At 39.2% G+C, this 17,163-nt stretch overlaps 1 protein-coding gene across 7 annotated transcripts in view; it reads right to left on the bottom strand.

The window, feature by feature from the left end:
• PIK3C2G (phosphatidylinositol-4-phosphate 3-kinase catalytic subunit type 2 gamma) overlaps positions 1-17,163 on the bottom strand; it is a 201,526-nt gene that overhangs the window by 28,138 nt on the left and 156,225 nt on the right. For 5 of the 7 annotated variants that reach the window (XM_071733023.1, XM_071733019.1, XM_071733022.1 and 2 more), the window contains 4 exons: positions 16,100-16,292; positions 15,404-15,525; positions 10,703-10,811; positions 2,490-2,565 (listed from right to left, as the gene is read on the bottom strand). In XM_071733023.1, the coding sequence (XP_071589124.1) occupies positions 2,490-2,565; positions 10,703-10,811; positions 15,404-15,525; positions 16,100-16,292 (500 nt within the window). Of the gene's footprint in view, positions 1-2,489; positions 2,566-10,702; positions 10,812-15,403; positions 15,526-16,099; positions 16,293-17,163 lie in introns of those variants that run through there. The other 2 variants (XR_011723791.1, XM_071733024.1) reach the window with 2 other exon arrangements.

The raw sequence follows: 17,163 nt of genomic DNA, 5'->3' as shown, positions 1-17,163 counted from the left end.
CATTTTATTTTATATTGATTCTAACTAAGAGACTGGTGATTCACTTGTGTAAAGGTTGAGAAAGAAATCACCAGATTCAGTAAAAGCTTCAGCCCATATTAAACCTGAGTTATTTTTCAAAACAGGCAAAAAAAGAAGGCCTTTATAAGCTCATAAAATGGTGAAAGCTGTGTGGGTAAGGATGTGTTCTTTTCATGGAAGTCACCTCACTCCTGCAGGCTCAGTGAACCTAATTCCTCCCCCAGACTGACTGTGGCACTATGACAGGACTTCAAATCAAGAGAGCTTCAGGACACCCACAGTGCACAAGAGCTTCCAGGGCCACCAGGGTCTCCTCAGTAACTCCTCATTTGCTAGTTGGCAGCCTGGAATTTCCAACCACCTCCTGCCCTAGTGGGATTTTTGTCTTCTCCTTCTCACAGGGTGGGTGACAGTAGGGCACAGAATGCTGTGCAGCATAGGTGGAAGTGAGCTGGCTGGGGTATGGCCACTACCCCTAACCCCAGCAGCAAGGGGTAAAGTGTGGAATAAAACACATGAAAACAGTTATTCAGGTAGGTAATTTGCACATGGATGGATGGATGGACATCTTCTGATAGCTGAGCAAGCTCATTTACAGCTAAACTCACCTTCTTCCACAGCAGTGTGATTGCCTGTCAAACAGGTGCATCCCCTTCCTTGCTGATCAGTAGTGGTGCCAGAGCTGGAGCAACTTGACCCAGTATTCTTGTGCTACTGGAATTCTGTCAATAAGTGACAGCAATGAATTTTCTAGGCCAAAAGGAGGTGGTTTTTTGATTGTTTTTGGCCTGAGTCTCAAAATGAAGTGTCCAAACTTTAAAAGGAAGAGGTACTGAATGGGAAAAAAGAATCCCCCTGTAACCATACTGCTTGAGGACAGAGAGAAAAATCTCCCCCAAACAGGTTGTGACCTTCACCTCCACTAACTGTATAGAGAAGCAGTGGATTGGGTTACCAGTCACATGCCTTTCATCAAACGCCCACTAAACACATTCTTACTTCTCTTCCTATAATTTCTTCTGTAGTTTTCACAAAATCACAGAATCCTTCAGACTGTATTGGCTCAGGACAGCACTGTAGGAATTCTGAGACTGTAATTTATTTCTTAACTTCATTACAGACTCATCTCATGCTTTAGCATAAAACATTTAGACCCAGATTCTCTTAAAATCAGATACCTAAATATTCCTGCAATGTGCAAATCCTTCTAAAGACCAGGGAACTCTGTTACACCTCTGCTCACTCTCACTTTTCTGCATCTTTGATTAAAGAGTCTACAGAGAGAGGCAGCCCACAGACCTAGACTATGTTTTGCAGTTAAACTCAGGTTTGGATTTTCTGTGACCAGAATTAGCCTTGTATATTCATAACACCTAGGAGATCTTTGCATTATCTCCTTGCTCCTTTTTAAAGTTAGAGCAACCATGAGTAATTTCCAATAGTCATAATGGATTTAATATGATAATGGCTTGACCTAATCAAATAAACTCTACACAGGGGGAATTTTCCAAAAGTTGAGAAGCCAGAATGTGATTTATTTCATCCTGATGGATTTTAAAAAAATGGTGCCAGCAAAAGAGATAATGAAGCCTCTGTCTGCGGAGAGATTAAATTAACTTAATGGACATGCAAACTAAATATACACTCCTTCCTGACATGTGGATAACTGGTGATCTTGGAAACTATCATGTCACTTGGAGCACAAAACAACCAGCTGAATTGTTGTGGTAGAGAGTGCAGCTGCAAGCTTCTCTATGAGATTTTGTTTTTTGGCTAAAAACTGACTACACAAGATTATTTTCAGTGTAGAACTAGTGCAGTGGAAGACAATAAACATTCACAGTTTAAATTTTATGGTTTATGCTCTGGCTCTTAATGATGTAATACCAGAGATTAGATAAAATTAGGTGCTGGTTAGAAAGGGAAATGGTTTAAGTATTTAGATAGGCTAAGGGAACAATGTAGAATCTCATTTAGTAAGAAGTGAATTACCACTATCATTAATACTGTATGCCTAGGCATTAACATAATGTTCTGTTATTTACCTGCTCCACTCATTGTGAAAATTACTTTAGAAATAATCCCTAATTTTCTTCACTTGTCCAAGCACACATTGTGCTTTGTCATGACTCATCCTTTCAATCCAGATTCTTTGAAGATTTTGTTTTGTAAAACAAGAAACCTGCCACAGTTTGTGTAAATAAACTTTTCCTTTTCATAGAGATATGTTTATACAAAAAAGAAATGAATCAAGGATGAGGAGAGTATGTCAAAGTGAAAGAAAATTACCAGCCATATTATTAACATGTTTTCAGAGACCTTCAGAAATCCAGAATAATTTTTCGGTATTTTTATATCTTCAGAAAAAAAAGGTGCCTAAGCACCTTAGAGTCATCTTTGCGTTATTGTCTTTAATGATATTAAAGAATTACTTCTTAGAAAACAAGTAGGATTGATAATCCACGTACCCAAAGGCATAGATGAAGAATCTTCTGCCGAAGTATTTTTGCACCAATTCAGGAAGAAGCTGAGTACAAGCTCATTCTGAAAGAAAATAAAAATATTTTAGGGAATACCATATGTTGTGCTCTGTTCCCTAAATTATTCCCTTCTGAGAGATTGCTGGTAGGCTTCTCATCTCTATATTAGAGTAGGTGATAAAGGGGAGCCTTTTCTCTCTGGTCGTTTGCAAGGATCCCAGGGAATGGTCTCTAGACAAAACCTGCTAAGACAACGGTGCCCCTTACCCCTGGCTCAGGGATGCTGCACTGCTTCCTACCCAGCCCTTTTTTGTCAACACATTTCCAAAGAGCAATGTGCTACAGGGCCATCAATTTTCATTTCTGCTTCATTTCCAGTGTTTTGAGATACGTATTAGCAGCTGCAACTACTACAGAGCATCCCACCTGTGAATCAAATGCAGGAGAACACCTTTATTGTCCATTGTGTAGTGAGCATGGAAATCTGCCCTTGGCACAGGGTGGACCTGAGGTTTGCCTCCCCAAAGCTTAGATACCTGTGCATACCTCCCTCACATGGCAGCACTCACACTGAAAAGCCCAACACAGGGTTAAATCCTACAAGAAACCAAGAGGGATTGAAAGGGATGATCATATTTTTCATCCTGTTTAAAAGAGTAATCTACTTCAGGCACTGCACTGTAACTTTTATTTTTATGTGCTGACCTCTGGTACTCTAGTAAACATATATAACAGGTAGTTACACTCAGCTGCAGAGAATTAAAACAATAAACCAAATCCCCAGATTTGAGTACTGTGCAAGGCAATAAAAACGTGAATTCTGAAATGGAGTCTTACAATTCAGAATCAAAGGTGGACAGTAATTGCATTTTATTATCTTTTTCCTAAGGTCGTATTTCAGCATGGCCGTACTTCAGAACAGCTCCAATTGCTGTATTCATAGTGATGTTACTTGGACTGACACTGTAATGAATGGGTAGAATAAGTGACTTTTCAGATTCTAGCACTAAAATGTCACCATTGTTTTTTTCCAGGCCATGGGAAATAATGTGTCTCTAATGTGTCTCTTATAGACAAGATGTACTCCATGTAGCATTTGTCCGGTTTCAATTTGACAAGATGTGGCAGGATTTGTGCAAAGAAGAAAGAAAAGGACACGTTTAGTGACAAATGCAGCTAGTGAGGAGTTAACACGTGGTGACAGCAGACAGAGTAACAACGTGTATGGTCAGCATGGAGACAGGACAGCAATCTGGATTTATTTTAGCAGTTGCCTTTTATTTTTCACTCTACTGGTTGGAATTTTTCATCCCACATTGATATTTTCTTTAAAAGAAAAACTGGGGGTAAAAAAAGGATAAACTAAGAATTTTTTTTTTCTTTAATCAAACTACAAATCCTTTAGCTAGTAGCTGTGGGCTTTCAGTATGCCTGTCTGTTCTAAGCATGACTAATTTTTCTCTCATCTCATGAGGATAGCTTACAGGGGAAAGTCCATACACCTGCTTCAGCTTCCAGTAGCTTTAAACAGCTGAGTTATTCCCTTAGGGACTTCCATGTGCTCTTTCAGCACAAGTCCCAAGTGTATGAAATCCCAAGGGCTGAAAGAGTATATTTTTGACAGTTCAGCCTTTATTTTACAGCATGAAAATAAGCAGAGAAACTTAAGTAGCCTGCTGAGTTCAAAGATTTTGGTAGAAGTGAGCAGGAGGTGGAAGGAAGGATACACTAACTGACTTGAAAGAGAAATAAAAAATTCCACACTGAGCAGTCTGGTGTTCTGCTTCCTCCCCACTTATTCTTTCAGCAATAAATGGAAATATATGAACAGAGAAGTTTACAAACAGGAGGTGCAAATATCGTCCCAGCTGATAGTTCCCCATTTCGCATTTCTAAGGAGACTACACTGAAAAAAAAGGCATTTGGTTTAAGAGCAGAAGTGAAATTCATGTATATCTTAAATCAGGCATGAACACGACAGGCATGTACACTGCTGGTGCCACAACACTCATTTCAGGTCTTTCCTTTTCTGGTGTGTCCATCATACTGAACAGATATTGAAGTATGTGGGGAAGCAGCAAGGTTCACGTTGGCAAATACAAAGAAAAACCACAACAGGTTATGTTGGAGATGTAGCAGTCTATCCAGGGCAAAGCAGCACTATCCAGGGCTTCAAAAGGGGGGGAACTCCTACCTCTTTGTGGCAGTAAGCATTTTGCACACTATTCATAAGAGCAATTTCTCCCTGAACTCTGTTAATCTGTCTGCTGTAGGAGTCCACCCTTTAGATTTCCATCAGCAAACCATGTAAGGACCTTCTTAAGTTCACCCTTTGTCAGCATTCCACTAAAGCACACACTGAACTTTCAGGTGAATTCTAAATGAATGGGACATCAATCAATGGGACCCCAGTCAATGGAACTAAAACATTTGCTTAGAGTTAAGCATGCATCTAATTACACAGTCAAATAGAAACAGGCTTTGAACATAAGTATGACCAAAAGCAAACCTTATTTAAGTGGATAGAGTCCACTTCTACACAAGCAATTGTTGTGGCAAAGATGTGCCCATTGGAGGGAATCATAGAGACCTTGTGACACTCTTGGCAAAGAGGTGGCCATTGAGCATGACCACCAGAACTCACATACCCTTTTTTCCTCTGGAATTCTTACCTTTAAATAGGAAAATAGAAATTCCCTAAAATACTGTCCGCTTAGGGATTTTTAGGAAAGCCTCCTTTCATTGATCTAGCCATTCTTATGTAACAGCAATCTTTAATAGGTAATGTTGGTATTTCCCCAGTATTAGCCTACTGGGGACCAACCAAGGTATGGGTGCACCAGTGCTGGTCTGGCTAGAACTCACACATAACCTTTTTCCAGTCGCTGAACTCAAAAGGGACAAATTCCATTTTCACTGACACTAGAATCCAACTGAAATAAGCAATTCCAGTGGCACTGGGAGAGCTGGCACAGCCCTGCACCACTGTGGCATGGTAAAATCTGTGTGCTCCTCTCCATCAGAAAATAACTAGTAAAGCTCTCTGGTGTAAGTGAAACACAGACTGATTTCAAGGCAGATTTAATTTTATTAGAAAGAAAAGCAGCCTCTCCTCCGCTTTCAGCTTTCTTTTCATCTGTGTTTGGGGTCAGAGAACACCCATGCACCTGTTATACTTTAACAGGATGGAGAATCAGCAGGAAAGAAAGAAACCAGGAAAAGATGACCTTGCTGCAGCTATTATAACTTCAGGAAAGGACAGTGGAGAAGAGAGGACTTTGAACCCTTCCCATTTTGGCTCTGCTGGATGCCTTGCTGCAGGAGTGTGGGAGTGGTGGGAGTTTAAGGGACTCATATACCTCAGGTGCACTTTGTACTACTGCATTATGTGCCTCCACACAGGCACTGTGGAAGCTATTTTCTCACCTCTGCAAATCCCAAGCAATGCCAAGTGAATAAAATACAAATGAAATATGGGAAGCTCTTATCAAATTTGATTACTTTTATAGTGTAAAATATTAGTCACTCCAGAAAAACACTGTGGTCCTCGTTTTCACTGTATGCCTGAAAATGAATAAATGTAATTTACAATAATTTCCATTTACAGCCTGTTTAAAGCCCTTTTATAGAGCCTGTAAGTCACCATAAAGCTGTTTATAGAACCTCTCCATAACTGACACATTTTTGCTGTTTGCTTACCTGCTTGCACCAGGTTTTTCTTCATCTGCAAAGTCCTTAGATAATTATGGTAGTCTGAAAACTCTTCTAGATTCAAAACCCAATATACCCCATTGCTTTTTACTGACTGTGCACCTGCACTTACTATATTTGCCAACCCCAACCCTGCACGGTAAACAAACCCCCTCAAACAGCCAAGCTGACCAAACCTGCACTAAACCCCAATCTATGTGAAAGATGTGGGTCAAGTAATATATGTTTATTTAGGGCCAAATAGTTTTGCAAGATCAATATGTACATCTAGAGTCTGAGCTGTGTGACTAGTGACAAACAACAAATCAAATGCCACTTTTTTTAATCTATGAGAGATGGGAAAACTATCCATAGAATGTTACTAGCTGGCTGGTAGTACAAATGCACACAGTTTCTATACAAAACATGGCTTTAGGCTCAGTTTTAGATTTTTCACTTGTAATGACCAAGCCAGATGTAAGTTGTCTATTCAAGGTAAGCACGAAGACATTGTGCTCTGTGAATGCTGCTGTTTGACATCAGGACAAAAGCAGACTAAATTAATGGAGTCTTTCCTTTCTTTTGTGTCCCCAGGGAATGTATAACCCTTCTACAATACAGCAGTAAAATGACAAACCACTGGGTCAGTCCTAATTTATATAAAAATGTCATGAGATTTGGTCTGTGATCTATATTAAGCCCATCACTCCGTGTTAGGAGTGAAATACAGAAAAATGTGATGGTGGTCAGCAGCAGCTGCCTTTTGTCACAGATTTGATTTAAAGTTGTACAATGTATATTTTTGCCTTCCTCCACGTTACCAATCCTCAATTTATTGTTTCCTGAGGCTTCTCTTCTTATTGGTGGCATCACTTGGTTGTTCATTACCAAATGAAGAAAACTCCAGGAGTCTAAACATTGTGTGTTGCTCTGCTGATCCAGAAGACAGAGACATTTCACGCATGCAGGTGATGAGCCCGTCAGCAATGGGGCAACTGGAACAAAACTAAGTCTTCTTTTGGTGTGATCACATATATTGCCACTGGCTTGGAAGTGGAACTGAACTTAAATAGGTGCTGACACCTCTTTTTGCTCCTGTCCTAAACCACTTAATCTGACAATGAAGGTGCATCAACTTTTTCATTTTACCGACCGATTTAATGAATTTGACTTCTTGTTCACTTATGTAGTATGGTGAGGTAGTTATTTATAACTCAGTGTTAACCTGAATTTAGCAAAAGCATTCCTATTCTAGGCAGCTCTTCAGAAATGCCTAAGAGGAAGTCAGTGAATGAGGCTTATACTCAAATAAACCACAGATTTAAAAACTGCTTTGAATAGGGATGGCAGTAGCACAATTAATCGTTCAAACTGGCCCAACAGCAAATATCTCCATCAGCTGCATTTATTGGATTGGATACTAAAATTCAGATATAAAGGTGTCTCGAAGTTTCTGTTCTTTAAAGAAGGGTTTAAGGAAACATTAAATTCCATCTGAGTTGCAGTACAAATGAGAAGGCAGCTATTTTCTGCTCCTCTTTCATTAAATCATTAGGCAGAAAAGGTCAGTGGTATTCTGACCTACTCTTAATTATAACACAATTTTCATAATCAGAACTTAGTCTGGACTGAAAAGTATGCACATAAGGCATGACTGAGGAAGGATTTTGGATATAATCCAATTATTTCTTTATTTCTAGGAATTTAATTACTTAATTGGTAGAACCAAGTGTGCAGTCAGTTCTGTGTGGACTGAACTAAACATTTTAGAGCCGAAAATAGTGTCTAGTCAATCAGGGTAATGTGTTTACAGTGATAGCAAGGATAATTTATAATGAAATAAAAGCTCTTCACCTCAAACAATGCTCCAGTATACTATACCATTACAATACAGCTATGATACCATAGAGGTAGGAAAGGGAATCCTGTTCTACAGCCATCTGCTCATACAATATTTCTTCATAAATTTCTGAAGTAATTATTTATTCCTGTATAGTTCTATTATTGCACAGGAACAAAGGTTTGGTAATTCTTGCAAACAAACAACTCACTAAATGGTTGCCATCAGGCTCCTTAGTAATTTGAGAAAAAGGACAAATTTGTCTGCAAATTTATCCAAGGCACAAAGAGAGACAAAATAATTGTATTTTTTTTCCATCAAGAGAGCCTCTTAGTTTGGCTTTCTGCTCAGAGTAAAAGCAAGGAGACACCATGACACTTTTGAAAGAGTCATACCAAGGGGAAAAGCAAAAAAGAAGCCTTCAGCTGGGAATACAAAGGAAATTACCCACTGACTGGTCTCCTTGTTCTAAGTGGGTCAGAACACGTCACTATTTTCTAAATTTCTCCTATCTCCCAGCAGGAGAAGCATATTGAAGTAAAAATAATGATTCAATGTTTACAGAGTATCAATAACTTTAAAGGTTATCATCTAGAATGGCAGGTTAGCTGCAAGATGATTTCCTGCATGCAACCGCACTTTAGAGGAGGAAAAAAAAAATCTGTTCATTACTCCATTTCTTATCATGCACTCCAAGTCCAGCACATCAGAAGCTGGACACAAAATTGTTTTCTTCTCCTCCTGGTTCAGCACTGCAGACTGCATCAGACAGGAACTGGTTTCAGTCACTGCACAGTCCAGCCCCGCTGGGCTGATTCAGAGCCACACCACCACACATACCCAAGCAGATATGTCCACAGCTCCCTCTGAATACCCCATTTGTGGTTGTGTCCCAGCAGCAACGTGGTGGGAGAACTCACCCAGCTCCATGGATGGGTGCTACAGGACCATCAAGGGAGGAGGAGGAAAAGCCCATTGCAAGGCGGCATGCTCTGGCTGATTACTGACCCATTGACAGACCATGGAGCAGGTGGGAGAAGAAAGCTTCTGTGTGTGACCAGGATATGTTTTCATTACAATCCCAGGGCTTTAAGCAGTCTAATTTTTCATCCTTAGATTAGGCTTCTACGCAGCAGTGCTTGGCCCAAATTGAAAATCCATGTACCTTACAGCAGCTCAGAGCACAGCAGAAGATACAGAGCTCCTCATTTCTAGGTCACTGGCTTATATCAGTTTTTCCTCAGCTGTGACCAAAGGCACTAATGTAAAATAAACTCATGACCCTAACTTGAATGACAGAAATTGCACAATTAACCCCAACGCGTGCAGTTCGCTTGGCAAGGTCAGTAAAGGCAGTCAAGCACCCAAGTCAGCTGTCCATACCAGGTTACATATGGCTCTGTGAGACAGACATTAGCTGTTCTCTTTGGAAAACTCCGTTTCAACTCAGGGCACAGAATTTATACTCATGAATAAGAAAATTCCTGTTTGTTTTACATGTGGGCAATTTACTATTTAATCTCCATTACGCGCTCACATTTGGGAAACATATATTTAGGGAGCAAATATTTTTTCTTCTTGTGAGATACTTGAAATTTGGGAGAAAAAACATCCTGTCATACTCTCTTTTGGCATCCTAAACTATCTCCACTGTTAAAACAAACCAGCCCCAGTTTGTGCTATGGCCCTGAGGCCACAGGACATGACACAGCTCACCTGGCAAAGGCCCAAGCTCTGCTAAGAACGTGCCAGCAGTGAAACCACAGGGTCAATGCATGAGCTTGTTCTTTGGCTCCCTTGATTTTACTAGCCTCACCATAAGCCTAGGATCTAATGTAAAATACCATTTTTTTCCTGTCTGCCTGGCAGCTTATCTGACAACCACTGCCTGATGCTGCTTTTTCTCAGACCGTGGTGTCACTCTCAGTAATGGACCATTCAGCTTCTGAAGGGATGCAGGGCAAGGACTTATCATTCCTCTGAGGGGCAGGGGGCTGTTAGCTGCTCTTGGTCATGCTTGTACAATGTGCTAAGGCTTTGTCCTGGGCTAGACAATGAAGTCAGCATTTGTTACCTTTTCAACTTTCCATTTAAAACCAGGAGAACATCAAATCTCAGAAAAAAAAAAAATAAATAACAAACGAGAGAACACTGATTTTAATGGGCACAATATATCATTCTGATAAAATCGAAACATTCTGTGTTCAGTCTAATGCTTTCAGTACCATTTCTTCTACATGTTAAGTAAGTTTTGAAATGAAGATTATTTTTTTGGCTGAAAGAATGGAACTTTTCATTTTAAAAACTGTCAAAATCAGGCTTTTCAATATTTCAAAACTTGTTTTTTAAACATTGCATTCCTCAGAACCTACTCCTTACTGTCAAAATTCAGTGAATCACTACTTTTGGATGTCAAAGAGAGCAAAGGAAGAGGTTTTTTTTTTAAAAAAATTGCTCTGCCAGGTCTAATAAAGGATTTTTCAGTCATTTGTGTCTTTGTCTTAAGCTCTGATGGATGTTACAATGGCTCCATCTCAAAATAGGTGCATTAGAAGATGTGATTTCTTTAATTTATTTCATTTCAAATGAAGCCATGGAAAGCTTCCTGGATCTTAAGGTACAATGCTACTAAAAGCCTTATGCAAATAAAATAAATACTAGAAGTACTCACATTAGCCAGTTCCCTGGATCCACTTAATAGCTGCTTCATATAGAGATTCAAATCCTTTACTCTTTTATGTTCAAGATCTCTAAAAGGTAAATGTTGTGAGTGAGGAAACCTGCAAAAGAAGAATATTTGTATAACTCTTGTACTTTAGTTGCTGAAAATGTTTCCAGCTCAAACGAACAACAGAAAGTTAGTACTTTCTAGGAGATTTTGCAGGTAGAGGAAGGGGTGGGTACAGTTTCTAGAGGACTGTTTACCCTTTGACTCTAGTTCTTCCAATAATTTTATGATACTCTGTCTAAATCATCAATTTAAAACAAGTAATTAAAAACACCTCAAAAGGTATTTGTTTGTATTTCATGATATCTAAATAGCTCTTAAAAAATAGACCCTTTATAATCCCAGGAAAACACTACCCTCTCCATTTCTTGCACTCTGCACAGCATGACAGATCTCAGCTCAGGGTTTATGCTATAGAGACCCTTACCATGGAACATTGAACACCAAAGCCTTACAGCAACAATGTGACATGTTCTGAATATATCACTGCTTGCTTTTTTACTTTAGCCATTTAGAGTGCAGATAAGTTTTTCAGAGCATGTCTCTGATCCCCTATGTAATTTCAGGCACCAGTATAATTAAATTAATATATGAAAAAAAAATTATTGTCAGAATAAGAAAATCAATTCCCAGCAAAAGCAATAACAATAATAATAGTAATGTTCTTGCTGAATTTTTATTAAGATGAATTTCATTTCAGTTTAGAAAATAAACCACATATGCACAGAATGGCCTTCTGTCAATTTTCAAATGCTTTAGTGGTTGAAAATGCCAACACCCTCCCCCCCCCACACATGCATTTTAACTTGAATCATTGATGGGTTTAAGAGACAATGCACATTACATCAGTCAAAAAGTTAGATTTTAACAGTACACATAATAAATTTATATTAACCTTGCTCTGATAAAGACTCAGATTGAAGGAGCATTAGCTAAATTGCATGTAATGGATTTTGTGATATGGATTGCTACCACTGAGATTCATAACTAAAAATATGTTTAATGTCCTCTAGTCTATGGGATATAGAAAGGAAGAGGTTTTGGATCCTGTTGTATTTCATGTTACATCAGTACTGTAAATAGTTAACTGTGTCTTGTTGACAAACCTCTTTGCTTCTGGTACAACCTTGTTTATCCACCAGATCTCAAGAGATCTCTGAAGGCTTCAGACAAATGGCTCAAGACCCACCTAGCAGTGCAAGAAGCTGGGGAGGAGACACTTGGCGAGCCTTTTAAAACAGCACCTGGTCGGAGCCTACTTTGAACAGGTTTTACCCAATTCCACAGCTCAGTGATGAGATCTCAGCAGCTTTTCAAAGGGCAGCCAAATAGCAACACATGGAGCACTGGATTCCCATCCCTAGAGAGGAACACCGGCCAGTTTTTCAAACTTGCCAGCTGTAAAAATGGTAAATAGCAGCCTCACCGAGTAAAAATAAAATGACTGAAGATGATTAACCCACAGTTTTTGTTACCAGGGGGTTCAATGTAATTAGATTTTATGAGCTGTAATTAGACCTGTTGGGCTGGGTTTTTTAAAGCTTGTTTTGTAACGGAGGCCTTTTTATGAAGAGAATCCTATACGGTAATTCCTTTCAGAGATGGACAGATCTTCACCCATCTTGTGTAATATTTCTGAGGAAGAGCTCTGGTGTAAAACAGTCTGCAATTAAAACAGCAAGGGGCCAGGATGACAGCAGGAGACTGTGACCTTTTGATTATTTTTGCCTATAGCACTGAAAGAACAGGGCTCAGTTAGGCACTGTGCTAGTGAGGAATAAGAGGCAATTTTTGCCTCACGAAATTATAGTGGCAGGACACATAAAGAAGCAGGGAAAGTGATATGACCCAAGACCATGACATATGTGAGCTACACAGATAAAAATAGAGCCAAGGTCATTTGGCACACATAGACAGTCTGTGAATGGTCTGGGTCCCTCTGGGGCATAAAGAGAACTTCTTTCAAGAGATGGTTGGGAGGATCTGTTTGGAAGGAGTTTAAATTAATTAGACTGTATAACACAAAGAGAGGAGCAGGCTGTAAAATGAAGGCCCTCAGAAGATGTCTTCTAAGCACAGTGGCCAAATAGAGGACAGAGAAACTGCTGATTGATAGCACCAATAACTCCCCCACAGAGAAGGACAATATGAACCTTGTGGTAGTACTGAACATTTCTTTTAAAGGCCTTCATGCTTTTGCTGAATTGCACCTGTGACTGCAACTGACTTTGCACTTGTGAACACACTTGTGTTAGAAAAGGTTAACTTCCCAAGCTGCTTTTGAGGCTTTGCACCTGCCTTAAGTAAATCAAAAAAACCATAAATTTGTGCCACGTGCCCATGTCCTCAATAACAGATTTAATTTCCTACTCATTAACCTAAGGAACATTCTGTATATTAATTATGCCACTTAAATACCTTGTTGGGTGAAAAGATTGTTGACCTTTAAAAAAAAAACACCAATAATCAAACACCATCAATGCTTTGTCTGAAACAAAATAGGAAGGAAGGTGCTGGAGTGCAAAGGCTGGCTTGGGGCTGCTGAGCTTTCACTTATAAATGGGGGCTGAATGTTTACAAGTCAATAGCAAAATTTCACATGCTGAGAACTCTGAGCTTTTGATATCAGTGCCTTGCAATATAGCCAGGATTTAGCATTCATATTAAGCACTCATACTGCATTATTTCCTCCTAATGAGACATGAATGTATACAATTTCATCAACAAAGTTAGAGCATGAAGCAAGTCCTTTCTGTCAGAAGTTCCGATTATTCTAGTAATATTAGACATTTTATTTTTAGATACTACGTTTTCAAACTGATTTTGTGGTTAAATTGTGGAACAGGGCTTTTTCCTGACTTTGAAGCATCTGGCATCAGCCAAAGCTCAAACTTTGTAACACACTGGCAGACTAACACTGAAAGTATTACACTTCCAGTGAAAACTTCCTATAAAGAAATAGTTTTTTATTATTGGAATAAAATATGGAACACAGGAAAAGCCTTGAACTGGTGAAATTAAGTTAGAAAACAATGCAAAGCTTTAACATTGGAGAACATACATATAAACACGCATCATAAAATTAATCACTTTAACACAGTGTCTTGGGGAAAGACCATGCAGTGACAGGTTATTGTTGGGACTAAATTATGAGAATAAAGCTTTGGCCCTCTTAGACTCAGTCTCAGTCTTTGCAGATCAGCCCTCTGTGAGTTCTGGAACTCTCTTTTGCAGTGACATTGTTGTGAGGGATTTTATTAAAGGTAATCTAAAAAAATCAATAGCACTATTTTTGACATTCACCACAGGGTTTCTGAGGCTTATGCAGTTCTAAGGAGAAATATATTTTCCTTCAAAGGGCTCTGCTCACCACAGGAAAAAATCATGAATAGGTACTTGATAGGTATTTTTATTTTACAAGCTAATAGTTAGCATGCAAATATATCCAAATGAAAACCACCATTGAAGCATGTTCAGTACTTTGTGAAATTTCAATTCTCCACAACTGCTGCAAACCAGTTTGTATGAGTCAGTCACAATGAGCATTGGAGTCAATTAAATTCCCCTCAGGTAGGAGGAAGCTTCTCTAGAATTAACTAACCTGAAGTCATTTAACTGAATGCCTCTCACAAGCTTGGGGGAATATCAAATTTGGATCTGAGATTCATAGATCTTTTTCAAGTCAAGACCATGTTGCTTGTGGATATTTACTTCAGGCCAGACCTCCAAAACCTTTCTATTTTTCAAGCATATCTGTTGAATCTCATCTTGGGTCAAGTAAACTAAACTTTTTGGATTAAACTTGGAGAAGGGATTGTTTTGGGTGAGTCAGCATGACTGTTTAAGAGAGGACTACTTTGTTCTCAATGCAGCATAATGTATATAATATTTGTAGACTTTGTAACTCCACTTGTGTTACCAAAGCCACTACATGAGGCAAAGTTGTTTTACATAAGACAGAAATAAACCGTGGCACTCAGTGTCCCAGGAAACTGAAGAAATAAGATTCAGAATATGAAAAACAGGAATAGCCATTCACATGGACAAAAAGTAATATTTAAATTATTGCAAGTAACAATAGCACATTTTTCAAGAGATATTAAACTGAATGATGCAAGGCACAAAATACCAGTTTGGGGAGACAGGGCAGTACATAGAAGTATTGCCTACTTCTTAGCTGGGGAATATGTGCATCTTTTTGCAAAGAGGTTAATCACACTTGCCAGTGACAGAGATTGGCTTGTCCCTGTTCTGATCATTCTGATTATCTGAACATTACTACCTTGCTTAAATATACGGATTTTTTACTACGAGTTTTTGATCATCATGCAGTAAAGAGAAACTATTACTGGCCCTATTGGACCTTTAATGAAGCCAATACCACTTACTCTTAAGAGGTGTCAGATCCCCCTCCCCACACCTTCTCATCCCATTAAAAAAGGAACAATAAAATATATAAAAGTTAGACTGTCACAATGGTCTATGATTCAGTTTCTTATGGATCTGAATAGAGACCTTGATGGAATATATCACATTGCCTTTGTGTTTCTAAAAATATGTCTGCCATACATTTTTTCACATTTTTATCTGTGCACAGAGAGACCCACTTAACAGCAAAATAACATTTTTAATACGCTGCCTTACTCTGGGAGGGCATGTGATGGAAACTGCTTCTGGAGATGGCTGTGAAGTTTTGAGAACTGGTCAAATGATTTTTCCACAAAGGTGACCACACTGCAGGTTTGCACCACCTGGACTAGATAGAGCTGTATTGGGGAAAAGGCAGAGACAGCAAAGAGAAATGATCAGAAAGGGACATTAAAAAAAAAAAAATGTACAAGAGGAAATATAGGGTGATTTTAACATAGAAAAGCCTTTCTTTAATGTAGTGCCAAGTGCCAGAGAATTCAGTTTGCAATTTATAGTCTTTGCTGCACAGAAGGAGAAACTTGCCTGGATGGCATACAACTCAAACACTGAAAGATCACTGCAGTGTGTGAAAACTAATAATACACCATTAAAGCATCATATAACAGCCTCCAATTTCTATTAGGCTTCCTAATTTTTGTGCCACGCTTTCCTTCTGGATGCTTTAATTAGCTCTTGATTTATTTTTCACTATAGGGCATGAACTGTTCTCCTTAATGGCTCCTTGCTAATAGCTGGCTGCCTGGTGTTCTTTCTCTCTGGTAGCTCATCGCTTATGGCACTGTTCATCCTGTGATCCTTTTAATATGGCACAAGCACATCTTGAATAAAGGAGGGGGAGAGCATAGAAGCTCACAGAGGTGTCATTAAAGATCAAGGCAAGGGAGAGCAAGCAGAGAACAGAATACCTACGTAGTCAGACTTTTTGCTGAACCCCAAAATGGTGGCTCTCGCAATTGACTTCTCTGCATCCAGCATCAACCACTCCTGGGGAACAGGCTCTGGAGCTGGAGGCTTTGCAGAGCCCATCACTGACATCTGCCCAAGAGCATGGATCAAGTTATTGAGTTTAACAGGAAAGCACTCCAAACTTTCCTTTATTTTCCTGGAGAAACAAGCAAACAAAAGAGACAATGCTGATGTGTCAGTTTTGTTTCCATTTCCTGATCTTTGGCATCACAGCTGCAAGAACCCACAAACCTCACATTCTAAAATTTACCTCACATGAACATGTACCCACGTACCCACCAGTCACTGCAACACAGCACATCCAGACCCTCAGCTGTCCTGCATAAAGGAATGCTCCTGCCAAAGCCTCCTCACTTACCTTGGGGTAAATATCCTTCATCAGCTGGATACTGTCAGCCTTCTTGCAGACAGTAAAGAGAGAAGGAACATTTCCATGTCTGCTTTGAGAAGTTCCAGGGTAGAACAATGTGTTCACTTTGAGAGACAAGGCAGGATAACCCAATACTTTCCTTTTGGTTGACCTTTGGTTGACCTAATGTCACATGGAATTGTGCAATTCCAAAATTCTCTTGCCACGAATTTGTGATTTAGATGCCCATGATATGTTGCTAAATTCTCTACCCAGTCTGTAAAAGCTCTGTCCCTGTGGAGATGCTTAAGAAGAAAAATGTATAAAATTTTTTTTTCTTCTACTATCTACCCCCATCTCATCCCTGTGCAAGGGGAGTCAGAACACACTTCAAATGTCTCAGGGTTTTAAGCTCCTCCATCAGAAAATGCACAAAAGTTAAAAAAAAACCCAGTTTTACATGTAGATACATACTGCAATTGTGCTTTAACATCAAAGTGAACCTGACTTGAGAAATAACACTGCAAGATAATCACTGATCTTTGAAAAGTAAGATGCAGCACTCATTAGAAAACACTTGCCCTCTTGAATTCAATTGCTGGTTAAGACCTATTTAACTTGTTATGCTAATTTATTTTTCTATTTCACTGCTTATTTC

The sequence above is a fragment of the Heliangelus exortis genome, chromosome 1 (genome assembly GCF_036169615.1).
Source record: "Heliangelus exortis chromosome 1, bHelExo1.hap1, whole genome shotgun sequence".
NCBI classification, from domain to species: domain Eukaryota; kingdom Metazoa; phylum Chordata; class Aves; order Apodiformes; family Trochilidae; genus Heliangelus; species Heliangelus exortis.
This window is presented reverse-complemented; position numbering and strand designations above follow the sequence as displayed.